The following is a 16,171-nucleotide window of genomic DNA, read 5'->3' as shown; positions in this document are numbered from 1 at the left end:
TTGCCATCATTATTACTATTATTGCGATTGTCATTATTTGTCATTATTGTTATTGTTAGTGTTACTTCTATATTCAACATCCTCATTATATGTCTTTGTCTATTTACTATCTTCACCATCTGCATAAATGAAAACCATATTTCTTACAAAATTACCACGAAAATATCTATTCAAACCTATTCTCTTCCATACGATTAATCGAGCCTTGTGGCTCGTTTTTATAGATAACAAGAGAAAGATAACTAGAGAAAGAGAGCGAGAGAGAAAGATAGCAAGAGAAAGATAAGGGGAGGGAAAGATAACTAGAGAGAAAGAGAGCGAGAAAGAAAGATAACAAGAGAAAGATAAGTAGAGAAAGAGAGCGAGAGAGGAAGATAGCAAGAGAAAGATAACTAGAGAAAGAGAGCGAGATGAGCAGTTGTCGATGAACAGACAAGAGATGTAAAAGGGAAAACGAGGGATAGACCCCGAGCAGAAATAATATGAGTGCAGCGGAGAAGAGTAGAGTGGTAAATGTTGCAATCGCAGCGAGCTGCTGCGAGAGGCGACGATTCGCGCGTCATTCAGCGAACCTGGGTGCACATATCCCGCGCCAGTTTTATTGTTGTCGCGAAGGTAGTTCGATTACCATTATTTGGGTAGCTCGCCGACTCCGTTGCTTCGTCATCTCGTCCCGTCTCTCTATTCATATCTTTGACGCCATTGCGTCATCGATCTCAGCTATTCCGTCTAGCCGGGGAACATCCACTGTTCGTGGTATTTTTGCGTAGACGGAAATGAAATTGGATTAGGATACCGGTATTCCTAAAGAAATGTCGAAATTCTTCGTGTCTCTGTAGAAACGTCGAGATTCGTTGGCTGCGAGGGATTTCGTGCCTTCTATTCATCTGCTTTCTTCAACTATATTTTTTTTGCATGCTACTGGCATTATACCGGTGCACAAAATTATTTTGTTTCGTGCCAAATAGGACTGTACGAGAGAGTTCCCAGAATTTAAACGAGTAACGCGAAATTCATTTCAGCCAAAATCGTAGGATCCAACTTATATAATTATTGATCCAGATTATACAATTGAACGGGACTGTGAAGGATGTTTAATTCTATCAATGAGTACATTTTTCTTTTTTTGTGCTATCTTAATTATTCAGATTTTTATGTAAATTTCTCATATTGTACGGAAATAAGTTCAAGTACCGATATAAAATTGTACTTTGCCAGGGTCGCTATTAATTTTATTTAAGGCAAACATTTCTTTTACAAGTAAATGGTTGAATTTTGTGTTTAATGCTGTTTCATATAAATATAATATGAAGTCCGTATTTTCGTCTGTTTTGGACTATCTTATACTTCCTCTTATCTTATACTACTTTTCACGATTAATGTAGACACACTCGTCGTCGGTTCGAAAACATCGGAAACCTCCAAGAATATTCGAACAAAAGCACCGATGCAGTCGCGCGATGATAAATGCATGATTTCCCAATGAATATTCAAAGTACGTTGAAAACATTGATTTAAAGAATGGAATGAAAATTGAAATGTATTCGCGGTACCGTCTAATACGTTTAAAAGTTTGTCAAAAAGGCGAGACAATTTTTGCAGCCGGCGTGTGTTCGGGGCATGAAAGATGAACCTGCTCGGTCTTCGTGAAAAATGCAAATGATGTCGCGGGATCCGTAATAACTGACAAGACGAAGATCGAATATGATCGATTTCAGCGTTACTGTTGACTGACGTGCACGGCAGCTCTTCGCTTTGCAACAAAATGAAAGTACGCCGTGTTCATCGATGTGTGTACACATACACGGGGGAGCAGCGTTTCGCGCATTTTGCGATATAAACTGTCTGCCATCGATATACATAGGAGCGAATATCGAAAAAGTTTTGAGGCAACCGTTGTATTCTGCATGTTGTTTCTTACTTCGAGTACGGTATCTCCATATTTAACCCATTTTCGCTCGCGTTATTTATTTACACTTTACCCGTGTCGTATATATCTCACTATACCCCATCCGTGGTTTATTCATGCATAAGGGCGAGTCCGTCTGGAAAAACCAGCACGCCGCACCTTTTAAGTACTGGGTGTTCTCATATTAATCCTAGAACTTCTCGAGGCGGCTCCGTCGCAGTCACGAGTCGTGAAAACTTTAGATAAGAACTGCTCTTCGTAGAAAACGTTCAAGCGTACGCGTACTTACGTATGAGATACGAACAATTTTTCAGAAATTCTTGCTGTAAGAAAGGTGATCGTTATTTTTCGTTTGCTGACCTTCAAGGTCGATCAACGCTCATCGCAATTCTGGAATTAATACCTAAAACATGAAACTCGTCTATGTACATCTTTTAAAACGAAATAATTTCTTTATAATCGTGCCAAGCGATCCAAATTTTGTTGGGATGTTAACGGGATTAGTTCACTATTGCAATTAGTTGGCATGATAAAAGAAATACAAAATGATGTATTTTCAATTATTTTATCTAAGCTTAGAACGAAAATTTTCAAAATGCTGTTGGAATACGATACCATCGTCGTAAGCGATAGACGCGCGGGGGTAGGAGGCGTTTCTTCCCTGGCTGCGAAGGGACCCAGGCGGGGGTCTAAAGTAGGGACTCCAAGTCAGTCCCAGGAAGTCAGCTAGCACAAGCGCATCAAGGCACTGTTTCCCGTTCCCTTGTCTACACTTCAGCTATATACCGGGAAATATCTAAACACAGACAACGTGGAAATACTGACGCACACAGTCATTTCTAACAAATGCATTTTGTAGATCTCGGTAACTTGTATAAATGCTGAAATTTTTATCGAATTCGTTATAGTCATGCTACAGCTACTGAAACATGTAAAAATGACCTGTTTTAGGTTGGAATTTGTGAAAAATTACGATTTTCGCAATCGTGAATTGCTTACAGCTAATGTTAGCAATGATAAATTACCGAGATCTAGAAAATGCATGTTTTAATTTTCGTTATGGGCTCAGATAAAAAAGTTGAAAACACATAATTTCTTAAAACTTTTATCATACGAACGAACCACTTGTAATTTTTCCAAAATTACAGCATTTCAACAAAATTTAGATCGCTTGGACCAATAATAAAAAAGTTATTTCGGTTTAAAGCACGGGCTGACATATTACACTGCATTTTGGGACAAGTTAACATTTCAAACCTTTCGATTTGGATCGCTTAACCTAAATCAGTTATTGACATATATTATGAAGACTTCTATTTATAATGTTATGAAAGCTTTCCGAATTATCTTCTGTCAACCCAGTAATTAAATTGCAGATTTTTTATAGAAGAGGTTCAGCATCTTTTTAGGGAAGCCTATTGGAAATTAACGAAGTTTCACGAATTTGTAGTAAACCAATCTTTCCTGCACTAGCGAAGCTACTGACAAAAATTTGATTACACAAAACTAATTCGGATTAATGTTGTTAGAATGATTTATATCGATCACAGTACCAATCAATTCTGTCGCTCTGCTATATTTATCAGAACCTAGAAATATTTCTTCGTTCTATAAATGTGTCGCAAGAACCTATTTCTATCTTAAAGTCCGAAAACCGCAAAAGTAATAGAATACTTTGAAGAAAAAGCACACACGCGCTTATGTGTAATACCTAACAAATTAATGAAGAAAATTCAACGGTATTGGTTCATGCTGTGCTTTGGATACGTACGTAAGGAAGGAAGTAAATCGGCACAATACTTTTCGTTACGTTACAGGGCGATGTGAAAACGATGTTTTTCAGAAAGCACGTTAGAAGTTTTCGGTACACTTAAATAATACTTTTTGAAGCCTCCCGGGAATCTTATGCTAATCTACTATGCTCTGGCCCGTACTTCAAACTTTCCTCTTTTACGAACTGCTCCGACAAGGCCGCATTTCGTTCCTTCCGTGCAATTCTTGCCTTTCTCGCTTCTGCCTCTTTAGCCGCCGCGCGTCGTATACGTTTGCGAACATTTTGCATTGCTGGCAATGCTGGCAATGCTGGCCGATGACGAGGACTTCAGCAGCAAACTAGTTGAGCGCGGGAGGACATAACCTTTACTGTCGAGTTTGGCAGGTTTTCCAGTCCTTTCTTTACGTGACGGACACATTTACTTTTTACTACTTGAAAGTCATTGCTGTAAGGTTCGCTATTCAAAGTGGCTTTGAATAATAACGGTATACGTATATGTATCTGCGTAAACAGCTGAATTTCTTCAATTTCGTAAAACGTCTTTGGCACAATATGTTCGTGGGATTATACAGTAAATTTGTCCTAATTGACGCTTAGATTGTGCACAAAAATAGACAACTTGGGAAGAGAAGATACGATTATTCGAGCCTTGCGGTTCGTTTTTATAGCCACCAATTATTCACAACTATAAAAACGAGCCGCAAGGCTCGAATAATACTACAGTAATATCTTCCTAATTCGCGCTGAGATTACGCACATAAAAGGACAATTTGAGAAGAGGAGAGACGATTATTCTTGCGCCGAGCCTTTCGTTTTTTATAGTTGTTGACAATCGGTAACTATAAAATCGAGTCAGAAGACTCGAATAATCGCATCTACTCTTCCCAAATTGTCCTTTTTTGTGCGCAATCTCAGCGCGAATTAGGGAGAATATACTGTACTACTGTACTACCTGGCAGAAAATATTCAATCAAAATCGATGTTCGATCAAATTAATATTGCACATAAATTAGGAAAATATGCATATAGAACTCCTGACGATAAGTTTCCGATCAGATGCGTTAGTAGGAAATTGATTAAAAACATTGATTGCTTTTAAGTATAAGATACTTTATAATTATTTTTAATTATAATTATATTATATAATATTAATTATAATTATCTTTATAATTAAATGCAATGGGGAATTAAACGAAGCTTAGCATACAGTATTATCAACGATACACAAGTGGAAAAACAAAATGTTGCATGGGAAAAAGTTTCCGATCAGTAGAAATACTGGAAAAAGGTTTTCGATCATAGTCCAAATAAATAATACTTTGATCGTACGAAGCATGGAACAATTAAGTATTATTATTTTGTTGCTTCCTCGCGTGTGTGTATTACAGCTTTTATACATGCATGGGATTAATAAGGTTTTTGCAGTCCACGGATCAAATTTCTTCACACGATATTCGGATAGCCAGTCAAAGTTTTTCTTTATTTCCTGTCTGTTTCTCGTCGACGAGCTTTCTAAGTTTTGCCCATATGTTTTCGATATGATTGACATCAGAACTGTTCACAATTGGCGCACAACTTCAAATTTGATTCAATGCGTTAATTGAACTGTAGCACGTAGGATTCACGTATTGATCAGAAAAATTATTGTGAAAACAAATTCTATAGACTCAAAGAAATTATGCAATGTGAAAAGCTTATATAAGACGAAGCATTAGTGATCAGAACTTTAAACGAAAATATCTAAAAAGTGAAAACATTTGCGGCGTTCTTCTTTGCAGCCGTAACATTGTCTCGTTCTATAAAGGAAAATGATTGAGAACGAAGAACTGCGCAAATTAATTATAAAAGAAATCTTAGTACAAGGGGTTAGAGTATAACAACACTATAACTGCATAACCTCGTTGCTAAAAGCGACGAATAAGATGTATACGTGAGGAAGGGAAAAGCGAAAGTCTTTGGAAAGTATGGGGACTATAAAATATGCATGTTCGTCGTACGGGAAGAGTCTTCTATACTTTCTAGTTGCGACAGGATCGATGAGACCCTCTTTAAAGCTAACACACTGCGGTCCATGTTTCAGGACGGGGAGTGGTGCTGGATAGTCAGGGTCCGGTGCTGATCTCAGAGCCACGCTCGTCGGTAGAATTCTCGAACGAGACCGGGACAATGATCCATTGTTCGGCACAAGGCAGTCCCCCGCCGAGGATTGATTGGCTTATGGGGGACGGGTCACCGGTGCTCCCTATACCGAACATCCGCGAGACGCTGGTAAACGGTTCGATGTACTTCTTGCCGTTCGGCGCGGAGAGCTACCGACACGATGTCCACTCGGCCGTCTACAGATGTCAAGCCTCGAACAGCGTCGGCAGGGTGTTGGGCCGTGAAATCACGGTAAAGGCCGGTGAGTACCTTTATTTCACCTCTTCCGGCCGATTGGATTCCCCCTTCACCGTCTGGATGAAGAAAATCGTTCGCATGTAACAGCCCCTTTGCCCATACAATTACGGATGTCCTAGCAATATCGACGTAAAAGGTCGCGATTCTTCAAAGAACAAGAAACAGTAAAGATGGAACAGAATTTTCGATGAACTATTGAAGTAACTTTAACGAACTTGTTGCAAATTTGCCATTTCAAGTTTCTGTGATACGGTGGCCTTTGAAGGTCATTCAGGGTCATTGTCGTGGGCCGTTTCAGACTTTAACCCTCTATGAGAAAGACGAAGACTTCTAATTACAAAAGTGAGAAAGCTTTTCGAGACTTCCACAACCATTTTTACAACGATCATTTATTTTCCACCAATCAGTAATTAAATTGAAGAATTTTCATGGATTTGTTATTTGAAGCAATGCATTCACTTTTTTATAATTTATCACAGTAGTGAAACAACAAAATCTAGCTTAGCCAAAAAGTGGTACAATTAATGTTATTACACAGTGATGTGATTATTACACATTGTTCAAAAATTCCGCGTTGCTCTGTTGTACTTATTTGAAACTCATAACCTAGAAATATTTCTTCAGTTTATGAATATGTTCACAAAATTAACGTACTTTTAAATTAAAAACAAAAGCTGGCGAAACCGTAGAATAGTTCGAAGAAAAAGTTTACATTTATAACGTCACTTGAAACAGTAATAATTGGTCCGCATTGAAGAAATTAAGGATTTAAGAAACGTATTAGACAATCAGCAATGCAAATGCAGTTTCAAAGATGAAAAGTCGAATTACGTTTTGCAACAATCGAGATTCTATGATTGCTCAATTATAAAATTAATGATGGTGCCGTCGTGTCCCTCGCGTTCTACGACAATACTATTTTAATTAACCATCTAGTGTACGATGACTCTATTGTCGTAGAACTCACCAGAATATCCGAACAATACGTATGTTTTTAATAACAAATGCAACTTTTATTTTCTTTACGATAAGATGGTTACCATATCACAGAACGCTAGTATAAATAAAGCAAGGAATTTGTTTAAACTATAATATAAATAACAATTTCTTCTCCGTGGATCTCACAAAAACAACCCTTATAATAGAAGATTAAGCATACATAGATCACAAATAAAAGGAGATTTAGTGCGAAAATTAATTAATATTTATTATACTATTATATATATTATACTATTAAAAGAAACTTGTCATTCGTAAATTCAATTTCGTTAACTTCGTTTCTATTTTCCCAAAGCTCTAATTCTTCATCCATGTGTATACTTCTACCGCGCGCACTCGAATATGTTTCGTACATGCAATTACACTTATCCGATTGTGCCGCAATTACCGGTACACACCGCCGGTTTCTTCCAAAATATTCGACTGCTCACAATTTGCCGATAATTGCACAAAGGACGCGAAACAATAAAAATCTAAGCACTCGTCCGTTTCTCCGTTCGCCGTCGTTCTACACTAATTACGGTGGCTTTATTTTCCGCGGTATCTCGCGAACGCGACTTAGCCGTACGAATATACAAAAATCGTCGAGACAAAGCCTGGCTCCTGCGGCTGCAAACTATAATGCGGCAGTAATCCGACGAAAAATTGCCGGGGTCCATTTCCACGGGGTATCGTTACTTGCAATTATGCCATTGAGAGCCGACGCGCAGCTGTGGAGTACGCGGTGGTCCGCTGTTCGTTGAGAGCGAATTTCGCCTCGCACTTAGCGTTCCCGGGCATCGGAGCCGGATGTTTAGCGCCTTCGCCGCGATGTTCCATTTCCTTGGCGTGGAAAAAATCGGCTGCAACATTAGGGAAGAAAGAAAGACATGTCCCGCCTCGGCAGTATTGGTCGCCGCGCGGTCGAGACCGCATCCCGCGGATATCTCGACCGGCCGTAAATGTAATCGACCGTACCGCGGAATGATGTTCTAAACCACGATTCCGGGAGAAAACGGCGGAAGAATGATCACGGCTCTGGAGAGCCCGAGCCAACTACATTTATCGCCGCTAGCACGCTCAGTCCGCCGCTGCTGCTTTCGCAGATGTATGGCCTTAAACTCGCGCCCGCTTATGGCTAACAAGCGGCACTCACTGCCAAGATCAAGATTCGCAGGTTCTCGCCCGCTGCCAAGTGCTTTCACCCACATTCTCGCGACGCTGCACCGCTACGGGCTGCAGACTGAGTCGGTAACAACCGCGGCCGTGTCTTATGGATTCCTGATGGTCCCATCATTGGGCACTACTTATTGTTAGGGAAGTGTCTAGTTAACGTGTACGGGAGAAGAGCTGCACTGCTGAACAAAAGAACGAAATTCGACAGATTTTGCAGTTGGTTGTGTTTATGTGTAAGAAATGTTCACTTTATAAATTGCGTAGAGGGTGGTCAGTAACTGGTGACGCAGTTGGAAGAAGAGACGTTCTACATGCAAAAATATGTCGAAAAAGGGAGTAACATTTCTTCATTTAAGGCCGTGTTTTTGAGAAAACTGAGGCGAAAGCTGTATCAAGTTCCCATGGCATGTAATATGGTGAGCAGTAGAATGGGTATATGACGGGGCGCTGCACTTGAATCCTATTCGATAGTATTATTTTTTTCAACCTAATATTTCTCGAGAACGGGGCGTTAAATAAAAAGATATTATTCTACATCCCCCTCCCTTTGCTCGTTGTATCATTAATTACTGATCACCCTGTATATGGCTGTCACTAAAATGAGTATACAAAAAAGATAAGTAAATATGAAGTAACATTACCTGAACAAAAGTGCATAATAACAATAAAACGCACTGCTTGCTGTTTTTCCTTTAATATCATTCCAATTATTGGTTAGATTTTCAATTTATTTGCTAACTTTATGAAAAGGACAGAACGAATTGTTATCGATGGAACATCCCTTCCATGGCTAGCCTTTTATAAACTTGACTGTAATTTCAAATACGTGCTTATTATATATTAAATATGCCATTTAAACAAAATTATATACCGTTTTGGCGAAAGACAATTTAAAATGGGTACAGACAATATTTTTTTAAATGAAATTGTAACAGTCTAAATATTTACGATCTTTCGAAAATCGGAAGTGTTCGAATAATTTCTGAAGCTATCGTATTACAAGCAAACTAGAAATCCAATTAAACAATAAACAATTATGCTGTTACATTTTCGTTGTTTATTGCGTTTGTAAACGTTGGGATTTACGTTGGAATTATTTTAGAATTATTGTAATTAATCGATTAGCATGATTAAATAACAGAATTAATCAGTTAATACAATTAAGTATAGAGAGTAATTGCATCATCAATAAATGTTAGCCACTGAAAATGGCCAGAAATTGTCAGAAATTGTTCCAAATTACATGAACTGGACTTACATAGTAATTAAATAATGAAGATAGATTGGTGAAAAGATTCGTTTAGGAATTTGCTAATCTGATCTCTCATAACAGAGTTTACGAGGATCTATTCTCTGCCACTGCGAGATTCGATAACAAACCGAGCGGAAAACTTTGATTTGTTTTCCCCAAAGATTGCATTTCTTGGAAACTATTGATCTACGGAGCACGTATTCAAATGCATATCTAGTTCTCTTGAAAATCTGTAAAGTTTTATCATAAACTAATAATCCTCTAACAAAAGGAAGTGATATCGATCCTGAAACCTCTTTCACGTCTTCTGAATAAAATATTGCTGCTAAAATATGTACCTACTCCTTAAGCTTACGATTCACTGTTAACGTATACGCGGACCGGCAGATATAAAGATAAAATTACTAAAACATAGAAAACTTGTCACGGTCAGGACGATAAATTTAACTATTAAATGAACACATTCTAATTATAACAGCCGAAATTAGGTTACATGAAAAATCTGGCCCACTTTTTTAAGGAGACATATATATATACGTCATCATATAGCTGCTTTAAATAGCCACGCTCATCTTGAAAACATTAATAGATAATTTGAAATCGTATTCGAGTTTATATACCGTGACCTAAAAGTGTTCCCACACCTTTTAAATTCAATAACTTTTTTAACACTGCACTAAATAACTCGAATTTGTTTAGGTAATAGATGTTTTCTAGATAATGACTAAAATGTTTTTCTTTTAAATTCTGCTATTATTTGGAATAACAAAAAATATAAAAAAGCTCTCGTTTTGTTAACATTCTCATCTGAGCCCATAGTGAAAATTTAAAAAATGCCTTTCCCAGATTTCGGTAACTTACATGCGTGCTAAAAACGTGAACAAAATTGATAACCCAAATTCAAACTACAGGCGCGTTGAAAGATTGAAAAAACTACAGATTTCTTACAGTTTTTGGTCAATAGTGTCAAAAATCGTGACAAGACTGCAATTTTTATAATCTTTACTTTATTGTAACTTGTTAGGATTATGGAATGAAAATGAATATGATTCTAATTCTTTTCTTAAAAAGACTTTATTTTATTCCTTTATTGAGAGAAGGTATATGGGCGAAAACGATCGAGCGACCAAACTCTACTGAGTGTCCGGTAAGAAAAAACGCTTCTTTTATACCCTTTTTGGGTTCGTCTTATCCATTTTATTTGTCGCGTTTCACATTGTATACGTGACGCTGGGATCCCCAAACAGTCAGGGCACGATGTGTATCTAATGGTACCGGTGATGATGTATCGCGGTATCTATTATATGTATACAGTTTACATCACCGTCGTTGCCCGCTGACGGAACCGACGAAAATGTAAACCGATATCTTAGTATCTTAGTACTAAGTAAACTATAGATTAATTTTTGTTCGAGGCTAAAACTTCCTTTTTTTTCAACATAACTCATAACAACGTTAACCGATTTCGATAAAATTTTCAGCATGCATATAAGTCATTGAGATCTACGAAAGGCATTTTTGAAAATTTTCGTTATGGGCTCAGATAAAAAAGTTAAAAAATGAGAGATTTTATCTTCTTTTCGTCATTCCAAGTAATAACACGATTAAAAAAAAACAGAACTAGTCCCTCTATCGTCTAAACAAAATTCAAGTCATTTAGTCCAGTTCTAATAAAGTGATTCGAAAGGTGTATGAACAATTTTGTGCGTCACTATATATGAATGAATTTTTTTTTTTAATCAGCTAAAGAGTTTCGAATATTTGGAGGCCACAACGAAATGAAAAAAAAAATATAAATTATTATTATGAAAGAACTGCATACCGTGTGAACGAAGTACTATGCTTTGTTACATCGCTTAATGAAACACATTTCGTTACAATCTATATGCAAAACAGTGTAATAACACTGGCACATATGTTACTTTTCACAAAGTCTGTAATAAAAGTCGTTAGGGTAATTGTTTATATTCTTCATTTCTCGAGAAAGGCGAACTTTGACAAAGAAAATAACACCTTTTACGCCAATAAATTTACAACTCGAGCTATACCTATAATTCTTTAATTTGAATATTTACTTTTCTCAAAGTATTAAATCTCTGAAAGCACAATTTTCACTAAAAAGCGTAATGTATAGAAACCATACGTGTGCATATATTACTGCGGTTATGTATCCATTACCATTTTCTTTTAAATGTACATACACAGCTACAACAAGATATTCTTACTGTAACACTTTACAAATTAGATATAGGTATTCTACGATAAAGCGTGTTCGCATCGGCTTATCGAGAACTTCACTGTATAGGTTAAGGTACGCAATTCAGTAAAACTCCGCAGTAATGTACACACATAGTTAAAAACTATGCGCCAAGTACTGTGTTAGTAAATTACATTTGAGGATAGATGATAGAGACAGTGTACGTCGATTTTTTATCAAAATAATGGTTATTTTATCTAAAAATAAGGCTAAAATGAATACTTCATTATTAATTACCAAAATATAAATATCTTTCGAATCAGCATTCACAGCTGCCATTACGAGTATTTCATAAATCTCAACGTTTTCATAAGCTTTCGAATATCTAAAGTCAATGAATAAATTAAAACTGCGAATACTGTTACTCGTATGTCATAAATTATAAATATCATATATCATAAGTTATGAATATAAAACATATAAAAAATTGTGAGATTCATTTTTAGAAGATTACACGCTGTAAGATGTTAAGCTTTATTACTTTTATTAAATATCGCAGTATTTGCTTTAACCCTACGCGATGAGATTGGAAAGGAACAAGGCACAAAAACGAATTCGTCGCACAACTTCTCCGAAAAATACGCCTACTTCATCGATCATAAAACGCGAAATCTAAGATAAAATCATTCGTCTAACGGTTTCAGCATTCTGTAGCGTATTAATGTTTCCACATATCCATCAATAATGGTACATGCATCAAGATCAATTTCAACCACGAAATCAGACTTTTATCCGGATCCGGCGGGACAGCAGATAAACGTTAAAGATTCGCGACAGGAGAAAATTGGCAGACCACACCGTAGATCCGAATTCGCGTCTCCGCTCCAGTTCCTGGAAGCGAAACAGCATGGGAAATCTTCTTTTAGCGGGCAACCGCGACAAACGGTCACGAGCGGGATATTTTCGGGCTCGAAGCGAGCGCTATAACGATCCTCCCTCTCCGCCGTTCTGCCAAGAATCACTTATCGCATTTAACGGCTAGTGAGCCGGGGGAATTCCTGCGCGACTCCGAAAAAGAATCGCGGCTTTGGATTACGCGAGGAAAGGTGGATTACGCGGCTGGGGGCCGAGGAGCCGGATTCAGGGTTCGCCTGGCTGAGGAACGGGGCCGCGAGGGGCTCTAATTACTAAAAGCACGACGGCCAGACGGTCTGAAAAGCGGCGTTGTTCGCGGGCGGAATAACGAGCTTATAATAGAAGGTGTCTAGTATATGTTATCGAGTCTAAGTGGTCCGACGACGGGTTTTACGAATGAAATCCTGCAGCGATAAGTTGTCGACGGATTTATTTACACAGCGGACGACCTCGCCGGTTTCAATGATCCTGAAATATGTTTCCAGGGTTATATCATCTTAAAAAGAACAGGTTCCCGGGTTAGACGCTGACTTTTTCATGAGATTTTGCACAGTTAGAGCTTGTAAAACTGAATCTAACGATTCACTTGTGAACAATTCTCTGAAATTCCTCCCATCCCCCTTCCACGCCACACGGTGCCAAGGTTCGAAATCCAGTTTATCTCATTGGTTTTGTTACTAACAACTTTAATATTAAATATCTCAAAAATCTGTATCCAAAATTAGGTACCGTTAGAGTCAGTTTGAATAATTCTACCACTGTACGCGGAAAATCTCATCAAAAAGTCAGCGCCAGGCCTATGCACCTTTCCTTATAATTAACTTTTTTCTGTACATTTTGGCGCTTCACAGTGCGTCAGTTTCATAGAATAGGTGGAATTAATCCGGAAATTTTCATGCCACGAAACAAGTTAAAGTATCAGCTTATTTCGAGGACATCCTGTATAGTCACGTAAGGAATAGGTTAGTGTTAGTAATTTCGAGGCCATTAAAATCGGTAAATAATCGCCGTTGTCGAGCTGCGCGTTTTACGGATATTGATTAACCGACGCGACGGGAATGTGAGGTCGCCGTAAAGAAACTATTAATTGAGAATATTGCGGTCGGCGGAGAATTTGTGGTCCGATACGCAAGTCTTACACTGGTGACGATAATGTCCCCCCTTGTCCGCGGATCAGTCTTTATAACGTCACGAGATGACGGTGATGACATCAGGTTGAAAGTACGAACAATGCGATCAAAAATTATTAGGCTGTAACATCACCTTTAGAGGTAATAGCTGTGATTAAATCGTTTGAATGGAGCAAGGATAGACACTCGATGAAGTCTATGAGATTTTATGGCTGGCTCTTTATTTCAGGAAAGACTAAAATATTCTTTCCTATAGTTCCGCTAAACGCATTTGCTAGAAGAATAATAAATTGTTGATTTGTTAGTGGACGAAAGACGAATGCATCGTCGAATTTTTGGATCTTCTGTCTAACTTGGAACTCAAATTTTATTAGAGGCTGTTAAATAAATCAAAGCCGATTAGAATCCAGAAGGTTCCAAAAGATAATAGAAGTACTTTCTAAAGTAAATCTTGTCTTCCCCCTATTCTTACATCGTGAAATAAGTTTTCCTAATTTTATGTGACTTTTATGAGCATTACCGTGACCAATGTGTTAATAATTATTTAATGATTTATAAGACTACTATAGATTATTATCATCATCTTTATTCCTATCATCATTAATTCTTTCATTACTGTTGGCACCTATAAAAATGTTTTCATTTGTTTCTTATGTTGACGTCCGTAAGCATTGATTTACGTTTACATTCATCCAAGAAAACTCTTGGCGCCCGACAAATCATATCGCAAGTAACTATAACGAACGTACGTAATACGATTCAATATTTTTACTATTTGAACATACAGTGGGCCACGGTAGAATCCTGACACTTTCCCAATTGAGCCGTTTATTTTGAAAGTGGCATAAGTCACTTTGTTTTTAAGTCGATATATTTAAGGGTTTGCGTTTTAACACGTTTAAAAATATGGATGCTAACTTTCGAGAAGATTTACTTGTATTTGTTATCTCAGGATACTGACATTTTTCTCAATATAAATAATTTCATATAAACATTCAAAAATCACCACTTTTCATTACGGTAAGCCACTTTCAAAATAAATAGTTTAGACATATATTAATTTTGTCCGACGTATTTTACTGAAGTGATGTTTTGAAAGGACAGTGATTTACTAAAATTGTTGAATAAATAACATGTATAATAATAATTTATACCATGAACATATTTAATATAAAGGTTTGATTTAAGTATTTTTTATTTTAATATTCATAAAATACAAGTATAAGTAATTTATATGAAAATACATCAATTCAATTTAATTTTCGTCATCAATAGGAGTGATTAAGTCCTCGGAAATCGTGTTTTGTTTCAAATTTTTAAAATAACTGTGGTATATTGAGGGTATATAATTAAGCAAGTCCATCATGTCTTTGTATTTTGCTGAAGAAACAGGACGAGATCCAGCGTATAACGGATCCATTTCTATTTGTGAATAACGCCTAGGTCTTCCTCTTTTTGGTGACAAATCCAATGTTAGAAATTCATCTTTTTCATCTAAAGTTAGTTTATAAAATATTTTATAGCCATCTGTTGGCGGGTCTGGAGGTAGCCGTCACATCACTATAATATAATTTACAAAACTGCACTATTCTTTCGCACTTGTAAAAATAAGTCCAGTGTGATCACAACTTTTTTAAAAATACTGAAAATAATTCGAAACAATACTTCACACACACTTATAACACGTTTCTATTTCTTTTACACTAAGCCCCGCAATTAATTTCCTGAGTACAGCGACTTACGCCACTTTCAAAATAAACATGTTTGTTATACCGTTAATTAGCAAAACTTCTCTCGAACAAATCTCAATAGTTCTCAACATATTGATTGCAAATTTTTTAAAATGATATGATACCGTTCAATTGTAATTAGTGTTACCATTAACTCGATTTTTTTGAAAAAGTGACTTATGCCACTTTCAAAATAAATGGCTCAATTGCAACTGGTTGGAATGATAAAATTATAATAAAAAGATTACGTTGCTTCATCTATTTAATCAGAACTCAGAACGAAAATTCAATCGATCTGATTTATAGATCTCGGCAAAAATGAAAAAAATCTCCAAATTTCTCACAGTTACTGATTGAAAGTAGTGAATACTGCGATTTCAAAGTATGAACAATTTTGTAAATACATGATATCTTTGCTTTTTATGCCATTCCAACTAAAAAAAACTGTTTTATTCATTGTCTAATAAACTAGTTAGTCGAACAATTTAATATCTCAGAAAATTTCAAATCATTTGGTCCAACTTTTAAAAAGTGATCGCCTTTTAAACGATGTCGAATCTTAACGTTAAGGAATGCATGCTGACAAAAAAAAGTGTAAATTGCGACCGATCTGCTGTCATGTCAAGTCTGTACCAAGATCAAAATACAATATTGATACTTACGATCTAGCATTCGAGGTAATAAAAATAATAATAACGTTTTACGTTTAAATC

At 36.8% G+C, this 16,171-nt stretch overlaps 1 protein-coding gene across 4 annotated transcripts in view; it reads left to right on the top strand.

Moving 5' to 3' along the window:
- Positions 1-16,171, top strand: part of LOC117227247 (cell adhesion molecule Dscam2) — a 424,317-nt gene that overhangs the window by 176,175 nt on the left and 231,971 nt on the right. For all 4 annotated transcript variants that reach the window (XM_033482337.2, XM_033482339.2, XM_033482336.2 and 1 more), the window contains exon 3: positions 5,764-6,084. In XM_033482337.2, the coding sequence (XP_033338228.2) occupies positions 5,764-6,084 (321 nt within the window). The remainder of the gene's footprint in view (positions 1-5,763; positions 6,085-16,171) is intronic.

This window comes from Megalopta genalis, chromosome 3, assembly GCF_051020955.1.
Source record: "Megalopta genalis isolate 19385.01 chromosome 3, iyMegGena1_principal, whole genome shotgun sequence".
NCBI classification, from domain to species: domain Eukaryota; kingdom Metazoa; phylum Arthropoda; class Insecta; order Hymenoptera; family Halictidae; genus Megalopta; species Megalopta genalis.
This window is presented reverse-complemented; position numbering and strand designations above follow the sequence as displayed.